The sequence below is a fragment of the Hemitrygon akajei genome, chromosome 10 (assembly GCF_048418815.1).
Source record: "Hemitrygon akajei chromosome 10, sHemAka1.3, whole genome shotgun sequence".
NCBI classification, from domain to species: Eukaryota; Metazoa; Chordata; class Chondrichthyes; order Myliobatiformes; family Dasyatidae; genus Hemitrygon; species Hemitrygon akajei.
The window spans coordinates 144,601,362-144,624,003 of record NC_133133.1 but is presented as its reverse complement, the minus strand read 5'-3'; the positions used below and the strand labels follow the sequence as shown (position 1 = coordinate 144,624,003).

The 22,642-nt window shown below is 39.2% G+C and overlaps 1 protein-coding gene across 2 annotated transcripts in view; it reads left to right on the top strand.

Annotated features, from left to right (window-relative positions):
* atxn10 (ataxin 10) overlaps nucleotides 1-22,642 on the top strand; it is a 195,290-nt gene that overhangs the window by 21,838 nt on the left and 150,810 nt on the right. For both annotated transcript variants that reach the window (XM_073059230.1, XM_073059231.1), the window contains exons 3-5: nucleotides 1,254-1,339; nucleotides 10,548-10,644; nucleotides 14,341-14,508. In XM_073059230.1, coding sequence (XP_072915331.1) covers nucleotides 1,254-1,339; nucleotides 10,548-10,644; nucleotides 14,341-14,508 — 351 coding nt within the window. The remainder of the gene's footprint in view (nucleotides 1-1,253; nucleotides 1,340-10,547; nucleotides 10,645-14,340; nucleotides 14,509-22,642) is intronic.

Sequence of the window (22,642 nt, the reverse complement as noted above, 5' to 3'; positions counted from 1 at the left end):
TAGCTTGTTACATTCCCAAACTATATTTTTTTCAGAACCTTTTTAGATAGAAGTGAAAAATGCAATTGAGCTTTAAACTTGAATCTTGATTTAAACAATTTCTCAGATAAATTTTAGAATATTTCTATGACCAGCTTTTACTGTACTGACAACATATTTTACTACTGAAGAAGAACAGAGTTATTGCCTTTGTATGAAGATCTGGAAATTCCACAAACCAATTACACATGCTGTGTTCCCCTTCTTTGGAATTTAGAAGATTAAAGTGTGATATGAATCAAGTTTTCACGAAACCAAGAGAGAGTGGGGCGTGGGGGGGGGGAGGGGGAGTAGAAAAGTGTTTTCACTGACAATCAAGGATAAGAAAATTGAACCAGACTATTTGCAAGTGAAGTTAGGAGATGTTTCCATACTACAAAGGATGAAAGATACTTGGAGTTATGCTCCACAAATAGTGTAATGAACAGAGACCTTTTGAAGTGTGATTCCTGTTATAATAGTGAAATTGCTGTGGTCAGTCTGTACACAGCAAGCTCCCACAATGGAAAAGTGATTACACTTAGTCAATGCGCTTTAATGACATTGTCTTCTTTGCCTTGGGATATTTTACGTGAACTTGAACGGGCAGATGCTGCCATGGCTTAGTGTTTCACTAAAAGATTGCACCTCTGTACCATGCAGCTCTCCTTCAGTGCTATATCCATGTGTCTGCCAAGGTTCTTGCAGTCCAGAGCAACGCACACAAAATGCTGGAGGAACTCAGCTAGTCTGACAGCATCTATGGGTCCCCAGTCATACTGGATGCCTCTGTTCTGGCATTAGGCACAGAAATGGTTGTAAGTGTTTCAGGGAGAGCACTGCAATTTAAACATTGTTTCAGGAAATATCAAAGTTTGGTGTTTACTAGAATGATAGTGGATTGGATAGGTACTAATTGCAGCACTGGGCTTAACAGGAGCCCATTTTAAAGTTAATCTTTATATAGACAGGGTTGGTGTTGCTTGCACAGCTTTTTGATGAGAGAGTGTTTTGCGATTTAGGGAACGTTGATTACTTTGGCAATGGGAAGGTAAATTAGAGTTTAAAAAATATCCTCCTAAACTGCATTGCTCATTTTTGGCATTATTGGAATTCTGGGAGCAGACTTGGATGGCTTGACAATTTTTTATGGTCTTAGTGGAGATAATAACATCAAGAAGTCCACCTTTTCTCTAAAGCATATGTTAGTCTTAGTTGTCTATTTTATCTTTCAGAACTGTTGGACTGATTGAGCCAACAATTGAAATTCTCCAGCTTCTTCACAGGTCAAGAGGTGTTGAGAGTGATACGTTGTCAGCAGGTAAGAAACTACACTAGTGGTTGTCAACATTTGCTGACATAATTTAGCCCACAAGTCCTTCAAGATTTTCGTCCTCAATGGTTTTAATTGGTATCATGTATTTCAAAGAAAATGTATTATCAAGCACATGTATGTTACCATATACTATGTTGAGATTCATTTACAATGATAAAAAGCTACAATAAATTTCATTAAAAACTACACAGAAACAAAGACTGACAAACAACCAGTGTGCAAAAGAAGACAAAGAGGGCAAATAAAAAAAACTGAGAACAACAGTTATAAAGAGCATGAAAATGAGTCTGTAGGACATAGAATCAGTTCAGATGATTGAAGTTATCCATGCAGGTTTAAGAGCCTCTTCTGTCTACTTTCATGAAAATTACACTTAGTGGCCACTTTATTAAGTACCTCTACCTAATAAAGTGACCTCTGAGTATATAGACCCATAGAACCACAGAACATTACAGCACAGAAACAGGCCTTTTGGCCCTTCTTGGCTGTGCTGAACCATTTTTTTGCCTAGTCCCACTGACCTGCACCTGGCCCATATCCCTCCATACACCTCTCAACCATGTACCTGTCCAAGTTTTTCTTAAATATTAAAAGTGAGCCTGCATTTTTCACTTCATCCGTCAGTTCATTCCATACTCCCACCACTCCCTGTGTGAAGAAGCCCCCCTAATATTCCCTTTAAACTTTTCCCCCTTCACCCTTAAGCGATGTCCTCTGGTTTTTTTCTCCCCTAACAGTGGAAAACGCCTGCTTGCATTCACTCTATCTATACCCATCATAATTTTATATACTGTACCTCTATCAAATCTCCCTTCATTCTTCTATTCTCCAGGGAATAAAGTCCTAACCTATTCAACCTTTCTCTGTAACTCAGTTTCTCAAGTTCTGGCAACATCCTTGTAAACCTGCTCTGCACTCTTTCAACCTTAATAATATCCTTACTGTAATTCGGTGACCAAAACTGCACACAGTACTCCAAATTCGGCCTCACCAATGCCCTATACAACCTCACTCTAACATTCCAACTCTTATACTCCGTACTTTGATTTATAAAGGCCAATGTACCAGAAGCTCTCTTTACTACCCTATCTACCTGTGACGCCACTTTTAGGGAATTTTGTATCTGTATTCCTAGATCCCTCTGTTCTACTGCACTCCTCGGTGCCCTACGATTTACCTTGTATGTTCTACCTTGGTTTGTCCTTCCGAAGTGCAATACCTCACACTTGTCTGTATTAAACTCCATCTGCCATTTCTCAGCCCATTTTTCCAGCTGGTCCAGATCCCTCTGCAACTTTTGAAAACCTTCCTCACTGTCCACTACACCTCCAATCTTTGTATCATCAGCAAATTTGCTGATCTAATTTACCACATTATTATCCAGATCATTGATATAGATGACAAATAACAATGGACCCAGCACTGATCCCTGTGGCACACCACTAGTCACAGTCCTCCACTCAGAGAAGCAATCCTCCACTACCACTCTCTGACTTCTCCCATTGAGCCCATTGACTTCTCCCATCGTTTGAGGTCTTCTGCACACCACTGTTGTAACATGTGATTATTTGAGTTACAGTTGCCTTCTTGTCAGCTGAACCAGTCTTGCATTTTCCTCTGACCTGCCTCATTAACAAGGCATTTTCACCCAGAGAACTGCCACTCACTGATTGTTTTTTTTTGCACCATTCTCTGTAAACTCTAGAGACGGTTTTGTGTGAAAATCCCAGGAGATCAACAGTTTCTGTGCTACTAAAACCACCTTGTCTTGCAGTAACAATTATTCCACCGTCAAAATCACTTATATCACATTACTTCCCCATTCTAAAGTTGGTCTGAATAACAATTGAACCTCTTGACCATGTCTACATGCTTTTATACAGTGAGTTGCTGCCACATGCTTGGCTGATTAGATATTTGCATTAATAAGCAGCCATACCTAATGAAATGCCCACTGAATCTAAGTTCTTTCAGGAATTCCTACCTGAAAAATAGCTTTCCTTGGCTGATTTTTGTTTTGGGATAAGTTTGTGTGAGAAAGTATTGAGTAAGATTGATGTAAACCCTTTGAAGTTAGAAAAATGAAATATGATCTCTCTAAGACGCGCTTGAATGTGTCTGAGAAAGACTGAAAAATTAGCTGCTGAGAAGTTGTTTCCCTGGGCTGGAAAATCTAGAACTAGCTAGCATGGGGTTGGCCATTCAGTGGAGTAATATAACATTACAAAGATGCTTCCAAAACTTAAATTCTCCATTCCAAAAGGCAGAGTTATTAAGTCTATTCAATGATCAATAAGGTTTTGGTGCATTAAGTGAATTTAAGGATATGGTGGACAGACTGGAAAGTACATGCATTAGAGAATCAACCATGATATTGGATGTTAGGGAAAGCTTGAGATGTCATAATGTGGCTTACTCCTGCAGTTATTCCTTATGAGTCGTTGCTTTTTGTGATGGCTGTTACACTGATGAAGAAGGACCCAGACCAGTTCAGTCCACAAGTCCTAGAGTGGGACTGAAAAAAATAGATGATGAGTAGCAATGAAGAGTGATAGAAAAAATTAATAGGGTATGAATGGGGAAACACATGGAATGGAATTTGGGAGTTGAAGATCAAGGGTTAAACCAATTCTTGATGACTGGGGGGAGAAGGAGGAAAAAGGCAACTTTCATATGAGGGATTAATAGAGGCTGTTGAAATATGGAACTTGAACTTTGTTGGAAGAAAATTGAATGTTGGGCCAATAGAAAACATTGTAAGCATGAACTTGCTTCTTCTGGCCTATTAATATTCCTCCCTGAGCCCTAATCCCAAATTCTGAAGATTACTTCACTCTCTCTGCCCCTTGTTCATTGCAAACTCATCTTGTCTATGAGCCCTTCCTCCTACTCCTTCTACGTTGTTTGTCTGTCCCAGACATCCTAAAGTTAGAAATAATAGATTAAATAAGTGATTTCAGAGTTGAGAATGTCTGCTCAAGTCAGCATTTGATGGAATATGGCATCAAAACCAGTCAAAACCTTCAAATTGGAAAACACTTCCATGTCTGGAGTTGTACCTGTGCCAAAGAATTGGTTATCCCAGTCCCAGGATATCCATGAAGGAATTACTCAGGATAGTTTCAGCTGGTTCATCAATGACCTTCCTTTGTTCATAAGCTCAAAAGTGGTAATTTTTAAATTGATGTTTGTTTGATGTTCAATTCCTTTAACAAGTCCTCAGTAAATGAAGTTGTCAATGCCTGCATGTAACAAGACCTGGACAAATGTTCGGGCATGACTTTATAAGTGGCAAGTAACATTTATCCATACATAGGATTAGAAATAAATACTGGCTTTGTCAGCACCCCTCCAGATTCAAACATGAATATTAAACAAAAACTAGACTGTAGTAGCCCACTTTGATGCAACCACCCTGTTGCATCAAAGCCTCAAAATACCCCATTATTATTTCTGCTTTGTTTTCTACCTATTGGCCCAAATTATGCTACTTTATTATCCCAAATAATCAGAACTCTGTTTAATAACCTATTATCTGACTCCCTATTGCAGCTGCTCTGAAATAATATGCACCACATCAATTAAATCTCCGTTACCTACTCTGTTATTTACAATCTCTAAAAATTTCAACAGAATTGTCCAATGTGATTTCCTTTTCTTAAATCCATTTAGGTGCCCAGACCCGTCATTATTTTATCATGTCTCTCAAATGCCTCATTGTTTAAAGTATTTTCCATCCCCATCGAGGAAAATTATTATAATTGATAAAGACAGGCTAATTATGGATTAATCCCTCCACATGGAACCCTGCAAATACTCTAGCTTTGTACATAAGGTGTGTGAAACTTGTAATGAGTTAGTAAATTACAGGTTTTGCTGAGCAGACTTTCTAGTCCTGAGAGCTTGAATGGTAATTCACTCCCATGACAATTTCAAAATATAAGGGATTTTAAAAATTATATATTTCAGATTTTAATCTAACCATATAACTGTTCGATCACTTTGTTTTAATGTTTAAAAGGTTGATTTTTGAAAATTGTTCTTGATTCCTTGCTTGTGCATTTTATTTTTGAATGACTGGCTTCCCTGCCAGGTTGATGACGTTATAGCTGCTGGACGTCAGAGGTCCCTTCGAGTGGAAGGCTGACAATGGGTGTTGGAGCTGAAAGAGGAAGTTCTTGTCACAATGTTTGCTTGACCTTTTCAAGAAGCTTTTGTCAATGTCAGCAGTGAGCTCTCTTGCTTTGTTTCAGGCTACAAATTCTGAGTCATTATTTCATATCTTTGCAATATGCCTTGCATGCTAAGTCTCTGTCAACACAATAGTATAATTTTAGATCAAGGATTAGTATTATCCCCAAACCCATGTCATTTATAGAATTTGCTTTCTACTGATTCATTCTTTTCGAAATGGAATTAGCCACATTGTTTGTGTTTGTTAGAATTTGCAGTGTTCCTGAGCAAATAACAAAGGCTAATACATTGTTAAGCGAAACTGCGCAGGTCTTGATACTGTAGCTTTACTCCAGTCTTGATGCCTGAGACAACTGCTATGTTAACCTTCAAAGTCTATTTTTGTTGCAAAATTATTAACATTCCTCTTCGCAATTTTAGAAACCAGTTTAGTTACATTGGCTGGAATTTCTCAAAGTATCTCAGTAATTAGAATAAAGTTTATAACTAATTTCATAGTTACATTCTTGTTAGGATGGGGTACCTTAAACTAAGATATATTAATGAATCAGATCAGGATTTTGTTTTATTAGGATTGTATCTTTCTAGATTTATCTGCCATTCATTATAGGTTCATAATTGTTCGTAGAACACTGGATCCCAGCAGGAATTTTGTGCGTGTAAGCCAGCCAGCTGAATTGCTATACTCTGCTAAATTTTTTGAATGATAGACACCGTTCTGTTATCCACATCATTTATTTCACTTTTTTTTCTGACTTTACTCTGGTTGTTGAGGTTTAGTGGTCTTGTTATATGGATGGTTTACTAAAAGGATTTGTACTCAACTGATCAGTAGAAATATGCCACGTTTTAGGTTTAGTCATTGAATGTCGGGGTAATCTTAAAGCAATAACAAGTGCACTAAATTGAACTGTACAGTGTAATTATTTCTATATACTGTGGTCTTTAAAAATGCTGGAGACAGTGTTGCTTTTATTCATCAGTTGTGTGGGTTCAAGTGGTACTGTTGTCTAGACAGATCTTTGTCCACATCAAACAATAGTTATCATGTGATTCATGTTGGTGAAGAAGGCAAAATCGCCTTATAAATGTTGCACAAAAAAATAAGTGAATGCGGAGTATAGAATATGATTGGTAAAGCCTATAGCATAATGTACAAGCTAGCAGTGAGTGTCATAGAGTATTCAGCTTCTGAGGCTGATCTCTTTCACCCCCTTTTCATCTAATCAGATGTCCTTTAGCTTCCTCTCCTCACATGTTAATGTGTATATGAATATAGGAGCAGTAGTAGGCTACTTGACCCCCTTGAGTCTGCTGTTCCATTTAATAACATCGTGGATGATCTTGCATTCCAGTTTATCCACATTTACCTTTCACCCTCTTATAAGAATTTACCTAACTCTACCTTAAAAATATTCAAAGACCCTACTTCCACTACCTTTCAAGGAAATAAGTTTCCAAAGACTTCAGAAAATTTTGCCTCATTCCCTATTTTCAAATAGTGAACCTTGGATCGAGATTCTCCAATATGTGAAATATCTTCTTTTCATCCGCCCTATCAAGACCTCCCAAGATCCTTGTGTAGTTCAATCAGTTGTCATCTCGCTCTTCTGAACTACAACAGGAACTAACCTAACATGACCAGCCTTGAAGGATATAGTGCCCATTTTAGATATTGGCCAGAAAACCTTTGAATTGCTTCTAATGCATTAGCATCCTTAAATAAGGGGAGCAATATGCTATTGACTATTCCAGGTGAGATCTCACTCTTGCTCTATATAACCGATGGTAACCTCTCTGTTTTTGGTTCATTTCTCCTGGAAACTGTAATATTCTGTGTTAATTACTTCCTGGTTGTGTACACTGACCATTTGCAAATTACATATGGGACATACTACTTTCTGTTTCATTTTCTCCACTTTGCTAGAATGACCAGTTTTCCATTTTCCCACATACTTAATTTGCCAGATCTTTGTTCACTCACATAACCACTTTCCAGCCTCCCTACATTCTCTTTCGAATTGTGTTGCCTGCCGTTGTTCATCAGCAAAATTTAGCAACTGTGACTTAAGTGTCTTCATCAAAGTCATTTATGTAAATTGTAAAAGTTGAAGCCACAGCATCAAGCCCTGTAAAACACCACTTGTTACAACATACCAATCAGGAGCAGTAACAGGCCATTAGCTGTTTAATTTTCTTTTAAAATGACTTGTCATGAGCACTGATTGAAGGGATGTGTGTATGTGTGTGCAAGAATAATGCAGAAGGACGAATGGGGATAGAAAGTATTTTGGTTATGGCATCACTGGGTTAATGAGATGAAAATTGACCAGTATTTCCACTTCTGATCAACAGCCTTGCTAAAAGTGACTATATACCACAGTAGCTCTAATCCCCTGAGATAGAATTATTGGTTCCATAGTATCCTGCAAAGCTCAATAATCACCATTAGCTGTTTGTTTCTGATTCTGTGACTGGCAATGGGGACTTTGACATCAAGGAATTAATTGGTCATCAATTAGCAGAATGGGAAATTGATATTCTACTTGTTACAAAAACTAAAAGAAAATGGAAGAAACTCTCTGATCTTGCAGAATTTGCTGTATATTGTGCATGGCTTTGAGAACAAACCTAGAGTGCCATGTGAATTTTGGTCTCCATGCCTAAATAAATTTAGAATCATAAACTTAAAATGGAAAGCTGAAATGAAAAATACCATCTTAAACCATCCTCCAGCACATGCTGTAGTGCCTATGAAAGAGAAATTGAAAGCCAAGTTTGGAAGACTGATGGGAGCAGAGATCGTCATGTCAGTAAACATTCACACCTCTTTGTTATTAATGTTAGAGTGTGGATATATTTAACAATAAGGTTCTATTTGAATTTTGCATGATCTGAATACAGTTATCTGATTAAGAGAAACCAGTATCTGATGAAGGCAAATGATTCAGATTCAGATTCAGTTTATTGTCATTTATAAACCATAAATACAATGCAGTTAAAAACTGAGACAACGTTCTCCGGAATGATATCACGAAAAAGCACACAACAGACCACACAAGAAAAACCACATAACGTTTGGTAATCCCCAATCCAGAGTCCGGAGAGGCTTCTGCGTATCGATATCATGCTACCGTCTTAGCACGTTTCCCGGAAAGGAACTCCAAACCCAACAGACAAACCTAAAGCTACAATGATAATGCAAATATCCTCTGTGTGGTGTATAGTAGAAATGGATTTTACTTGGAGGTGGTGCAGAATAAATTCATCAGATCAATTCCTGATATGAAGGTTGCCTGATGGTAGGGTAGAATGTACAGTATGAGTCTATCTCCTCAGTCTGGGGAGACTTAAACAAGGGTTGTATTGTCATCCATTTGAGATTGACTTGAGATTTTTTTTGCAATGAAGAAAATCTTTAGGGGTTTGGGTATTATGCAATTAGAAAATAGCATGCATATTTGGTTCCATATTTAAAGAATCATATACAGTGGATTCTGGTTAATTGGCCATCATTTAATCAGGGCAGCTGCTTATTTGGGACAACTTTTAAAGAGCAAAAGCTAATTGAGAAAATAGCCAGGATTATCTTCATTTATTTAGGACACTATGCTGCTTATTTGGGGCAGGAGACTTTTTGCAAACAGTTTCTAACTAGCATCGGATGTGTGCCCTTGTGTGGCTGTTAGACACTGCACTGCGCTCAGGGTGAACAGTTATTAAATCACGTCACTGAAAGTTGGGTAGAAATAAGCAGTAAGACAATTTAGAACTGTTTTGCTCACTGCTGTTTCAAACATTCAGGCTTGGAGATGCCAGAAACAGCCAGGAGTGAAAACGAAACAATTTCACTACTTCAAGTTAGAAACTACGAATAATTTGAAGGTATTGGGAATCATCGTGGTTGCTTCAGTGAAAATGAAGATTTGGAGGATGCAATCATCGACATCATTGTATGAAGGCAATTCATCACCTACACTAGGTGTCTGCACTGATTTTGTTCATTCACAGTCAATCAAAAGAATGTGGCAGATAAATTCTCTGTTGATAACGATTAGGAACTAATATATAGTTTTATAGTACTGTAGTACTATTGATAGAGTTCCAATTTGTTCTGTTCTTCACCTAAATATACAGTTTGTTACTATGTTAAATGGTAGTCTGTCTTTATTATTGGGCCAAAATGTACTGGTTCCAATGTGTCCCAATTAACTGGAATCCACTGTACATATATTAGAGGCACTGCAGAGAAGTTTCACACAGTTGATTCCTGGGATGTAACATTTGGTAGATGATGAAAGGTTCACTAGGTTAGGCCTATAATTAAAGCTTACAAACACAAGTGTGATCTTATTGGAGCTTATGAGATTGAGGACGATTTGTAGGAGGTGTTCGGAGAGTGTATTTCTCGCAATTTGCATACCTCAAACCTCAGCTGCAGGCTCTCCTTCCATCATATTGAATTGTTGAGTTTACAAAAAGCAGTTTGGATTTTTCCAGTCTTTGTTTGTAAAACAGCAGGTGTTGGAAATACTGTTAATCAGCACACTATACTTGTTACTGTCTGATTTCAAACATTTTAAGTTGTGCTAGTTCTTTCTGTAAGGTGACTAAGTGAACTTAGTAGACTTTCAAATGGTGCAAGAGGGAGCTTGGAATTCAGTCTTGACAGCAGTCTGGTTTGCTTCACTGAGCAGTTTTGAATGCCTTTCATCGATGGGAATAGGTAGATTGTAGGTCAACTACCATAACTGATGGGAATCTTCTGGTGAATCAGAAGAATTCACTAGCAGAAGGTTCTTGTTGGCAGTCTGTTTCAAGGCAGCAATGCTACATTGTACATGCTTGCTCAGGCAAGAAAAGAGATTGAATTTTTCTTTCAACTTTTCTCATGTGTGCAATTTGTATATAACACATTTACTCCTTGATATCACTTTCATGTTGTTAACTTGTTTTTGCCAGAATTTGGTCTTTAAGTGTTTCATCTTATTTTATTCAGCTTTTCAATGTGGTCTTCAGCTCCTTGGAAACCTAGCAGTTGGCAATGAGGAATCTCAGGATGTCATTTGGAAAAATGCCTTTCCAGATCTGTTCCTGTAAGTGTTATATTGTTGTAATTGGATGATTAGTTGATTGAGTTTTTGGTCCAGTGTGGGTTGTTAAGCATCCTATTTCATGGATTTTGATTTACTCAAAAATGTTAAAAAATGAAAAAGACCAATGAATGAAAAAGAAAATCAAATTCATTTCTTGAATTACCAGAAGAATTCATTTTTTCTCTTTGGTGCTATAACATATTTCCAGCCTGCTTCAGGGCCACATATTAATTTGCTGAGACTTTAACTAGGTAGGTCACTAGATAACTAACTTTGGTGAATGCTGTTTCTTATGAAAAACCATAGTAGTCGTTGAACTTTTAAGAGAGGTTGGGCAGATAGGCTTCAGGGAAAAATATTTAAAATCTTCTACCAGTATAACCTTAACCCAACTTTCAACATGAGGAGAGAATTTGTGTTTGAATTAGATTGGTAAAAATATGACGTCTTTAAGACAGGTAACTGATTTACATGAAATCTTAATAGATTATATGTTTTTTAAAACAAACTGATGAAAAGTTTATAAAAAATCCGTAAAACAACATTTTATATAATGTTACTATTTGTTAACGGAGATTAGAAACCTTCCATTAATGATTCACTTCTGGGCAAAACTGGTTGGGTCTGTCATTTCCCACAATATTGCTCTAGCTTTTAGAGTGAGAGTCTGTTCCAGAAGGTAAATCCAGAAGGGATCAACATATTCAAATCTTTGCGTATTTTAGTACGTTGTCTTAACTTTATTTTCCAATGGAGGTTTATCTTTTTGGTTTAGCCTTGTAATGTTAATGACCTACAAGCTTGTGCAGATCTGCTGTTATAGTTTTGGTGGTTGAATTGGATTGTTTGAAAAACTAATCGTGGATTTCCATCTAAAACCTCGTCAGAGTTCTATTAATTGCAAAATTTAAAGTACTTTCTGCCTACTTCCCAGACTGCTAGACTACATAATTATGTAAATTCAAGCGATGATAAGAATAAAGATTATGTAAATTTAAGCACTTGGCTTTCATTTATCAACAGATTAGTTGACAGTGCATAAGGTTAATGTACATTCAGACATTTTGGCTGAATTAATATTTAAACAAAATCTATTGAATTTCCATATCAATACACACGGAGCCAATGTTTTTTCCTATTTAAAGGGTATTTCTGGAATAGAGTTCCGATTTAAAATTTAGGAGTCTGGTCTCATTCTCACCTTCTTTATTCCATGTCATGAAAAATGTCATCCAGGATTATGTTAACAGCCAGCAGCTCTTTGTTTGCCTTGACACCTCTTCATGGTTTGATGGAGTTGATTAACTTATTTTGGTCCCTTTTTTGTTGACAACATCAGGCCTCAACTGGTTCCCCTACTTTTGCCCACAAATCTCCCAATTTCATAACGTTTCCTTTGGCATGGCTTAAGGATCTATCCTTTTGCCCTGCCTTTGCATGGTTTATCTTAGATTCAATATCACCAGGTGCAGAGTGGGTTTCCTTTTGTATTCTGATACCTGTCTAACCCTACATCTATCCATTCTTCTGTGTCTGTGTTTTTTGTCTGTCATTGTCCTATCTTTCCTCCTCAACTGTTAATCTCCTTTTTCATCTTTTAGTTGCCTAAAGGCTCAACTTGTTAAGTACCTATCTTGGACTTTGTGATGCAGGACAATGTTGAGATAAAGGTGGTTGTCAACAGCATCCATGTGAAAGTTCAATCCACAGCTGTGGATGATGTTGCTTATTAGCTGCATTTAAATGAGGAAGGGGTGGGATAAGGATAGATCCTCAGTAAAGGAGTGTTAAAGTAATACCATTGTTGAAGTAAAGGCTGTCTCTTTGATCTGGAGAAAGATTGGTTTCACTGAGCTGAACAGGTATTGGAGGAAGATGGTGTGTCTATTCTCCTAGAAAAGCTACAGGGATCACAGTTATAGAGGATAATGTCCATATGTTCAGTTTAGAATATTAGAATGCAGTGTCAGGGATGGAAATCTGATTGGAGAGCTTCAGATGTGTACTCTAAGGGTCTAATTGGATTCATAATATGTTCAAGGAATTTGAAGGATGTTGAAGCAGAGTAAATTTCCAAGCTCAGAGGAGAAGACGATGGCTCTTTTTTGAAGTGGGAAGTTGATGATGACAGCTTGGAGAAGTTAGTGGATTTAAAATGGAAACAATATTAGAAGAGAGGGAATAAAATGATTAAAGTAAGGAATGAGCTAACCAACTACTTCCATTCTCCTGCCCTCTTCCCAAAATTCTGCATTTTTTTCCAAATATACAACAGTTCTATTTTTGGATATTGCTGTGAAACATGTCTCCAGTGCCACCCTGGTAATGCATTCCAGACACCAGTCAATCAATACATTTAAAAAGAAACTTTTTCCTCATGTCACTTACAGTTTGACTTGTAAGTAAATTAACCTGACCTCTGTTGCTGAAGATAAAACCGCTTCATTTTTGGTATAGTGCATCGTATCCAACGTTTGAAAGCTCCTCGGGCTGTAAATTCCAATGTCTGGAATGTACCTGCTCCATTGCCACTTGAAAACCTTGATTTCAGGCATTTTTCTGTTAAACTATTTGCCCTGATATTAAAATGTCATGACTGCCTTCAGAAAGGTGTCCAATATGTGCTGATTTGGATCTGTGACCATTTCCCTGTTCAGGAAAGTCCTTGTCATTAAGCAAATTTCTCTTTGATAATTTGAAAGGAAATAGTATTTGCTAATTTATATCAACTACCATTGTCCACCTTCATTTGAATTTCTGTGTTTTGTTCACTGGCTTAAAACAAGTTTTAAATTGAATTTTGAATGACTATTATATGAAATATATGAAGATATCAGAGAGGATCCAGATAAGGTATTCTTGAATGTTTCTTGGAATGAGAAAATATAGTTACAAAGATTGATTTATTTCTTTAGAGAAGAGAAAAGACTAAGGAGAGACTTGATTGAAGTATATTTTATGATGAAGGGTCTGGACAGAGTTGATGGTGGGATACTGTTTACTTAGGAAGGTTAAGGACTAGAAGCCACAGATATAGAGATGAAAAGTTAAAGTTGCATGAGAAAGTCTCTTTGTTACATAGCATGTGATTAGAATCTGGTGTACTGCCTGCTGATATTTACTTTCAAGAGGGAGCTAGATAATAAGATAGTTGAGAAAAAAATCTGAAACTCTGGATAAAGTGTCAGTGGATGAAACTAGTTACTTTGGTAGACAGCTGGTGTAGTCACTGCCAAATTGCCACCTCCTATGCTGTAACCATACCGTGATTCTATGAACAATATGTCATATCATGCTGACCTAAATATTTCCCTTTCCCAAGACTGTACCTTTTTCTGATTGCATATTTTTCATCAATTAATGCATGGTTATGTTTCCAGTAAAGTGTTACAGGTTATATTTTCTAAAAGACTGATGCTCAGATTCATACTTCAGAAGGAAATTTTATGAAGGTCGCTTTGTATTAATTTTGGGTACATGTTATTCTTTATTTAACAAGCAAACGTACTGTTTTTTCAACTTTGTCACAAGTTAAATTTAAATGAAATGACTGTCTCTGCTCTGTTGTTAGGTCTTTTACTGATATTTAAAACTCGGTCTTATTTACATCCCAGCTGATAAACTGTGATATTTTTGGCAGGTACGAGTAGCTTTGACTGGATCTGCATCTAAAATTTGTTTTTGATTTTTCCTAAGGAATTTTCTGAATCATTTAGATAAGAAAACTGTCACCTATTGCTGCATGGTTCTATTTACCTGTCTTAATGCTGAGAGAACAGCGGATCTACTAAACCACACAAAAGGGATTGAACTGGCGGAATCTGTTGTCAAAATCTGCAAGAAAGAGCCAGAACTGGACTGGGCGTATGTATTTTTAAGAAATGATTAACATTTTCTCTCAATAGCTTGGGCAAGAAGACTCAGAGTGCAGCTTGCAATTCTGTTCTCTAAAGCTTTAGTATTGTCTTTTTTTTAACGGTTTTAATGTGTACTGCACTTACTAGTAATCAACTTACTTATGGGTTTTAGTTACAGGATTCTGAACATTCTCTAGATCATTATATTGTTCATCAAGATTAAGTTCCTAAATATGTTTTACTTCCCTTGTAATAACTTGTTCTTCCTTGAAGCCATCCCTTGCTGGAAAATTTGTCTGTATAAAACCATTACACAGGCCACTCTGCAGGTTCAAATATCAGACAGGCGCACAGACCTGCAACCCTCCTTTTGCCAAGATTGCTGAGCAAGAAGACAGCGGTGTAAGGAAGATGATGTTACAGAGGTGCCTCAAAAAAGAGGGTGTTGTAGTGTTGGCAGTGCAGGAGAAGGGGAGACCGTTGAAGGAGGATTTTGTGAATAAAACATGTGAGAGTCGTATTATGTGCTAAACAAAGCCATAGCCCTTTATTTCCATTACTTCCAGTGAATACAGGTCCAGAGCTATGAAACGCTCTTTATAATTTAACCCTTTCGTTCCCAGTCTCATTCTCATGAACCTCCTCTGAACCCTGTCCAAACTGCTCACAATACTCCAAGTGAAGCCTCACTAGTGCTTCATAAAGACTCAGCATCACATCCAAATGAATGCTAACATTGCCTTTGCCTTACTTACCGCCGACTCAGCCTGCAAGTTAACTTTCTGGGAATCCACCAGAAAGATTTCCAAGTCCCTTTGCAACTCTGATTTTTGAAATTTTTCCCTGTTTAGAAAATAGTGTGGAAGTCTGTGTTGCAGACTCTTTGCTTCCTCAACATTACCTGCCCCTCCACCTGACTTTGAATCGTCTGTAAACCTGACTGCAAAACCATTCTCAAAATGTGGGAGGAACTCAGCAGGCCAGGCAGCATCTATGGAAAAAGTACAGTTAACATTTTAGGCCAAAGCCCTTTGGCAGGACTGGAGATAAAAAGCAGAGGAGTGGATTTCAAAGGTGGGAGGAGGGGAAAGAGAAGCACCAGGTGATGGGTGAAACCTGAAGGGGGAAGGATGAAGTAAAGAGCTGGGAGGTTGATTAGTGAAGGAGACAGAAGGCCATGGAAGATGAAAAAGGGGCAAAGGAGCACCAGAGGGAGGTGATGCGCAGGCAAGGATGGGTGTCTGCTTGCACCCCATCCTCCCGCCACCCTACCAGGGATAGGGTTCCTCTTGTCCTCACTACCACCCCAGCAGCCTCCACATCCAGCATGTAATTCTCCAAAACTTCTGCCACCTCCAACGGGATCCCACCACCAAGCTCAACTTCCCTCCTCCCCCCCCCCCCCCACTTTCTACTTTCCATAGGGATCCCTTGTCTTACACAAGTCCCTTATCCATTCTTCCTTCCCCACTGATCTTGCTCCTGGCACTTATGCTTGCAAGCGGAACAAGTGCTAGACCTGCCCATACATCTCCTACCTCACTACCATCCAGTCCCTCCAGGTGAGGCGACACTTCACCTGTGAGTCTGTTGGGGTCATTTACTGTATCTGGCGCTCCTGGTCCGGCCTCCTGTACTTCAGTGAGACCCGATGTAGATTGGGAGACCGTTTTGCCAAGCATTTACGCTCTGTCCGCCAGAACAAGCGGGATCTCCCAGTGACCATCCATTTTAATTCCATTTCCCATTCCCATTCTGATTTGTCTATCCATGGCCACCTCCACTGTCGTGATGAGGCCACACTTGGGTTGGAGGAACAACACCTTGCATTCCATCTGGGTAGCCTCCAACCTGATGGCATGAACATTGATTTCTCAAACTTACAGTAATGCCCCAAACCAACATTCCCCCCTCCTCTCCATTCCCCATCCCCTTTTCCCTCTCTCATCTCATCTTCTTGCCTCCCTCTGATGCTCCCTCACCCCTTTTTCTTTCTTCCATGCCCTTCTGTTTCTTTCACCAATCAACTTCCCAACTCCTTACTTCATCCCTCCCCCTTCAGGATTTACCTATCACCTGGTGGTTCTCTCTGCCTTCCCCCCACCTTTTAAATCTATTCCTCAGCATTTTCTGTCCAGTCCTGCTGAAGGGTTTTGGCCCTAAACGTCGACTGTACTTTTTTCCATAGATGCTGCCTGGCCTGCTGAGTTCCTCCAGCATTTTGTGTGTGTTGCTCAGATTTCCAGCATCTGCAGATTTTCTCTTGTTTGTAATGCCATCACTCAAATCGTTGACATAACATGAAAAGAAGCAGTCCCAATATTGACCCCAGCAGACCCCAATCATCAACAGCCAACCAGAAAAGGTTCCCTTTATTCCCACTCTTTGCCTCCTGCCAATCCACTACCAATGCTAATATCTTTCCTGTAATACCATAGGTTCTCATCTTCTTAAGCAGCCTCATGTGCAGTACCTTGTCAAAGGCCTTCTGAAAATCCAGAATGTTTTACACAATATCTGCTGACTCTCCTTTGTCTATCATGCCTGTCAATTCCTCAAAGAATTCCAACAGATTTGTCACGTATTTCCCCTTAACAAAACCATGCTGGCTTTAGCCTACTTTACCAGGCACCTCCAGGTACACTGAAACTTCATCTTTGTTAATGGACTCCAACTTCTTCCCAACCACTGAAGTCTGGCTAATTGGCCAATAATTTCCTTTCTTTTTCCTTCCACCCTTCTTGAAGACTGGAGTGACATTTGCAATTTCCCAGTCCTCTGGAGTCATTCAGAATCTAGTGATTCTTGAAAGACCGTTACTAATACAGGTTTCCCCCGCTATCCGAAAGTAGAGTGTTACTTTGAAACCTTTCGTAAGCCGAAATGATATAAAGCGAAGAAGCAATTACCATGAATTTATATGGGAAATATTTTTGAGCATTCCCAGACCCAAACAATAACTTACCAAATCATACCAAGTAACACATAAAACCTAAAATAACACTAACAAATAGTAAATGCAGGAATGATAAAAGTACACAGCCTATATAAAGTAGAAATAATGTATGTACAGTGTCGTTTCACTTACCAGAATTGGGAAGACAGCGAGCACACTGGAAGGTTGAGAGGTGGTGGTGGTGGTGATGATGGGGTGTTAGGCTGAGTCATCGGAGGGTGGAGTCTTTTAAGATCTCTCGCAAAGATGCTGCGGAGTTGCCCTCTCTGTCAATGGCACTTACAATAAAACGCATCACACTTTGCCTATAGTAAGCCTTAATTATGGCTATCAGGGTCTGGTCACACGGCTGCAGCAACGATGTCATATTCGGCAGTAAGAACACAACACGAATGTTACCGCCATACTTGGTAATGCCAGGTGGATGAGCAGCACAATTATCGACAATCGCAGGACACTTATTATCGAGGTTATTTTCTGCACAGTATTTTTCAACAAAAGGACTAACGTATCCACTCGTACTCAGAAAAAAATTACTTGGGTATTCCAACCGCTTGGATGTGAATGAAACACAACAGGAAGTGTTCTCATCAATGGCTTTAAGTGCCCTCAGATTTTCTGAATGGCACACTAGTAGAGGCCTAAGGACAGCATCACCAGTAGCGTTAATTATAGGCATTCGGGGAAAACCTGTCCTTCGATGCCTTGTGTCCCTTAGCCTGCTTTTCTTCTATCGAAATAAATGTCTTGCTCAGCAGTTTTTTCCAATAAATTGCAGTTTCGTCATAGTTAAATACTTGCTTATACGAATAACCACCTTCTGTAATTATTTTCTTCAATTCTTCTGGGAACTTTTCGGCAGCTTCATTATCAGCGGAAGCACTCTGTCCAGTAAATATTAAACTATGAAGCTGCCCTCACCTCAGAAACCAATCAAACCACCCATGACTACCTTTAAATTCCACTTTTGCGACACTTTCATCACCATCGTCCAGTGTTTTCTGCTTCAGCTTATTAAAAAGACTGACTGATTTCTCCTTAAGTATAAGGTAACTTAATGGAACACCATGCTTTCTAAACCCATCAATCCACTCAATAGACTTTCCATTTTATCCATTACTGGATGCTGACTAAGAGAGACCACTTTGCTACGAGCAGAACCTACAGTAACATCGGCAGCTTTCAAGATTCTTTCTCTTTACATGTAAATAGTACAAATGGTGGACACAGCCAAGTTCAACGCACGCACAATGTCTTTATTTCATTCACCACAATCGAAACACTTAATTACGTCCAGTTTTATGCTAAGCGTAACACCTTTATGAGCTCTCTTAGGCTTTTCTGATATCTTAGGACACATCTTGCTAACAGATGCACAAAATAAATGGAGATAAAGCACAGATGCTCACAGACACAGTTCAAAGCTATGGTGGCTTGATGCTGAGTGTAGTTCCTGGGGCAGGAGCTTGGCAGCGCCACTCTCGCTGCTCGGGGTGTGCGCTGCCTCTATAGCGGCTCACTGCAAAACAAACGCTGAACGCTATTTTCACTTTTTGCCTTTTTTCGTAAAAGCAAAAATCCTTTTTGAATTTCTTTCGGTTAACGAAAACAGGTACTAATGTAGGTCTTTCGTAAAAGCGAAATGGCGTAAAGCGAACTTCCAAAAAGCGGGGGATACCTGTACCTCCACAATCTCTTCAGCTACCTCTTTCAGAACCCTGGGGTGTAGTCCATCTGGTCCAAGTGATATCAGCTTCCGAAGCCCCTTCTCCTTAGTAATAGCAATGACACTCACTTTTGCTCCTTTGATATACTCACATTTCTGGCATATTGCTGGTGTCTTCCACAGTAAAGACTGACACAAAATACTTAGGATCTTCTGCCATTTCTTTGTCTCCCATTTATACCTCTCCACCCATCATTTTCCAGTGATCCAATATCCATTCTCGCCTCTCTTATACTCCTTATATATCTCTAAAAGCTTTGGTATGCTTTATGATATCATTGGCCGGCTTACCTTCACGTTCCATTTTTTCTCCCATTATTTTTTTGTACTGTTCGGGGGCCTATTTATAACTCCCTTTTTGCGTGTTTTTACCCTTGCAGTTTCTTAACACACAGTTTTCTACCCATAAGGATTCTAATCTCCTAATCCTATGTCTGCTCTTTCCAATGTTTTGATTTTATTTTTTCCCAACAGACACACTCCAACCTTTCTGCCTACCTGCCTGTCCTGTTGATACAATGTGTCTCCTTGGATGTTAAGCTTTCAACTACAATCTTCTTTCACAGTTAATGACTTATATGCCTACAACATCATACCTGCTAATCTCTAACTGCGCTACAAGATTATCTGCCTTATTCCATATACTGCATACATTCAAATAAAATAACTTCAGTCCTGTATTCATCACCCTTTTTGGATTTGCCCCCAAGTTACACTTCGCCTCATCACGTCCATGGCAACTTTGCTCTATCAGCTGCTTGTCCATCCTCACAGTCTCACTATGTCACTACACACTGCATCAACTTGCATATCAACAACCACCTCATTCTTGGCCCTAGCACTCCATTTCACATCCTCCTACCAACTTAGTTTAAACTCCCCCCAGCAGCTTTAGCAACCCTACCTGTAAGGATATTGGTCCCTCGCAGGTTCAGGTGTAAACCCCTCATACCTTCCCCAGAAGAGATCTGAATGATCCAGAAATCTGAAACCCCACCCACTGCACAATTCTTCAGCCACCCATCCGTCTGTAATATATTTCTGCCCTGACGAGCACATGGTACTGGAGGACCTGCACTTCAGCCTCTTGCCTAACTTCCTATACTGACTGTGCAGGGCTTCTTTCCCCCTTTCAACCAACGTAATTGATGCCAATGTTCACCCCTGCTCTTGAAATTCTTCTGCAGCCGCTCTGAGACATCCTGGACCCTGGCACCTGGGAAGCAACACACTTCTCTTTTGTGCCCACAGCATTTGCTGTCTGTCCCCCTAACTACTGAGTCTTCCATCACTATCACACTGCCTGACTTTACCCTTCCCTATTGGGCCTCAGAGCTAGCTGTGGTGCAACTGACCTGCTGCTGCTGCTGTGCCCTGTTAGGTCACCCCCACAGCATTATCCAAAGGGGTATACATGTTCCTAAAGGGATTGGCAACAGGAGAACCCAGCACTGACTTCTTACTCCCCTTACTTCTGGTGGTCACTCATCTACTATCTGAAGCCTGCATTCTGGCTGCAACCATCTCGGTTTGTCTCATCTATGAAGTTTTCAGCCACTATCTCTCAATGGCACTCACATCTTCTGTGATGAAGTGGTTTGAGAGGCTGGTCATGGCTAGAATGAACTCCTGCCTACAAGGACCTGGGTTCACTGCAATTTGTCTATCACCACAATAGGTTTAGAGTGGATGAAATCTCCCTGACTCTCTGCTTGGACTTCGATCACTTGGACAATAGCAATGCCTACATTAGGCTGCTGTTTATTGATTACAGCTTAGCATTCAACACAATCATACCCTCAGTTCTAATCAAATGTTACCTGGTAATGCGGCCTTTTGTTACAAGATGGGGATGGGTATGCTGTGTTTATTTTGACTAGAACATAGGTAGAGTGGGCTCCCTCACCTCTGCACCTCTGACCCTCAACACAGGAGCCCCTCAGGGTTGTGTCCTAAGCCCCCTCCTTTACACTCGATATTCCCATGACTGTGTCGCCACCCACAGCTCCAATCTGCTAATTAAATTTGCTGACAATACTATATTGATTGGCCTTATCATTATAATAATGAGGCAGCCTACAGAGAAGTCATCACCCTGACATAGTGGTGTCAAGAAAACAACCTCTCTTCCTCAATGTAGCAAAACAAAGGAGCTGTTTGTGGACTACAGAGGAATGGAGACAAGTTAACCCTTATCGACATCAATGAATCTGGGGTTGCGAGGGTGAACAGCTTTAAATTTCTTGGCATACACATCACCAAAGATCTCATTTGGTCTATATATACCACCTGTGTGATGAAAAAGCCACAACAGTGCCTGTTTCACCTCAGACAGTTGAAGAAGTTTGGTGTGGGCCCCAAATCCTAAGAACTTTCTATAGAGGCACAGCATTAAAGCCAGGATCAACAGGCAATGAGACAGCTTCTTCCACCAGGCCATCAGGATGATTAATTTACACAGATGCACTTGTATTTCTATGCTGTATTGACTGTCCTGTTGTACATACTATGTATTACAAATTACTATAAATTGCACATTTAGATGGAGATGTAACATAAAGGTTTTTACTCCTCATCTATGTGAAGGATGTAAAAAATAAAGTCAATTCAATTCTAGTTCATCTGCCCTCCCCTTTGTTACCTCTCCAAGGTCATTTTTCAGCAGTCTGCCTTTCTTTTTCTCTTATACATATCTGAAAAACTTTTGGTATTCTCATAATTATTGGCCAGCTTAACTTCATATTTTATCTTTTCCCTCCTTTTGGCTTTTTTAGTTGCCTTCTGTTGGTTTTTAAAGGCTTCCCATTCCTCTAACTTCCCACTAATTTTTGCTCTCTTTTATGCCATTTCTCTTACTTTTATGTTGATTTTGATTTCCCTTGTTGTGTTATGCTGCCTTTAGAATACTTCTTTGGAATGTATCTATCCTGTGCTTTCCAAATTTCTCCCAGAAACTCCAGTCATTGCTATTCTGCCTTCATTCCTACTAGTGATCCCTTCCAATCAGTCAGCCTCTGTAATTCCCTTCGCTCGGCTGTATACTAATACATCCGAGTTTAGCTTCTCCCTCTCAAATTGAAGGTGAAGTCTATCATATTATGATCATTGCCTCCTAAGGGTTACTCTAAAGTATATTTTTGCTTGTTATTATTTTGTCTCTATTCACTTTTTAAGATTTAGTATATGTAAAAATTGTTTTCAAAGTTAGATATTTCATCCTCGACTTCTGCTCAATTGCTGGTATGCAGCTGTTAAGAGTTAGTAATTGTGCTTTCTTTTATAATCGCTAATTATTCAGTTTAGATATTGGGGTGGATATTCATAGATAATACAAATCCAATAAACTTATTTTGAAGCAGAGGTGTAAATACAGCTCAATTTAACATGTACAACTTGGTTATAAGCTAATATATCATCCTAAGGAGAAATCAGCAGAATTAGTTATTAGTTGTCCATTAA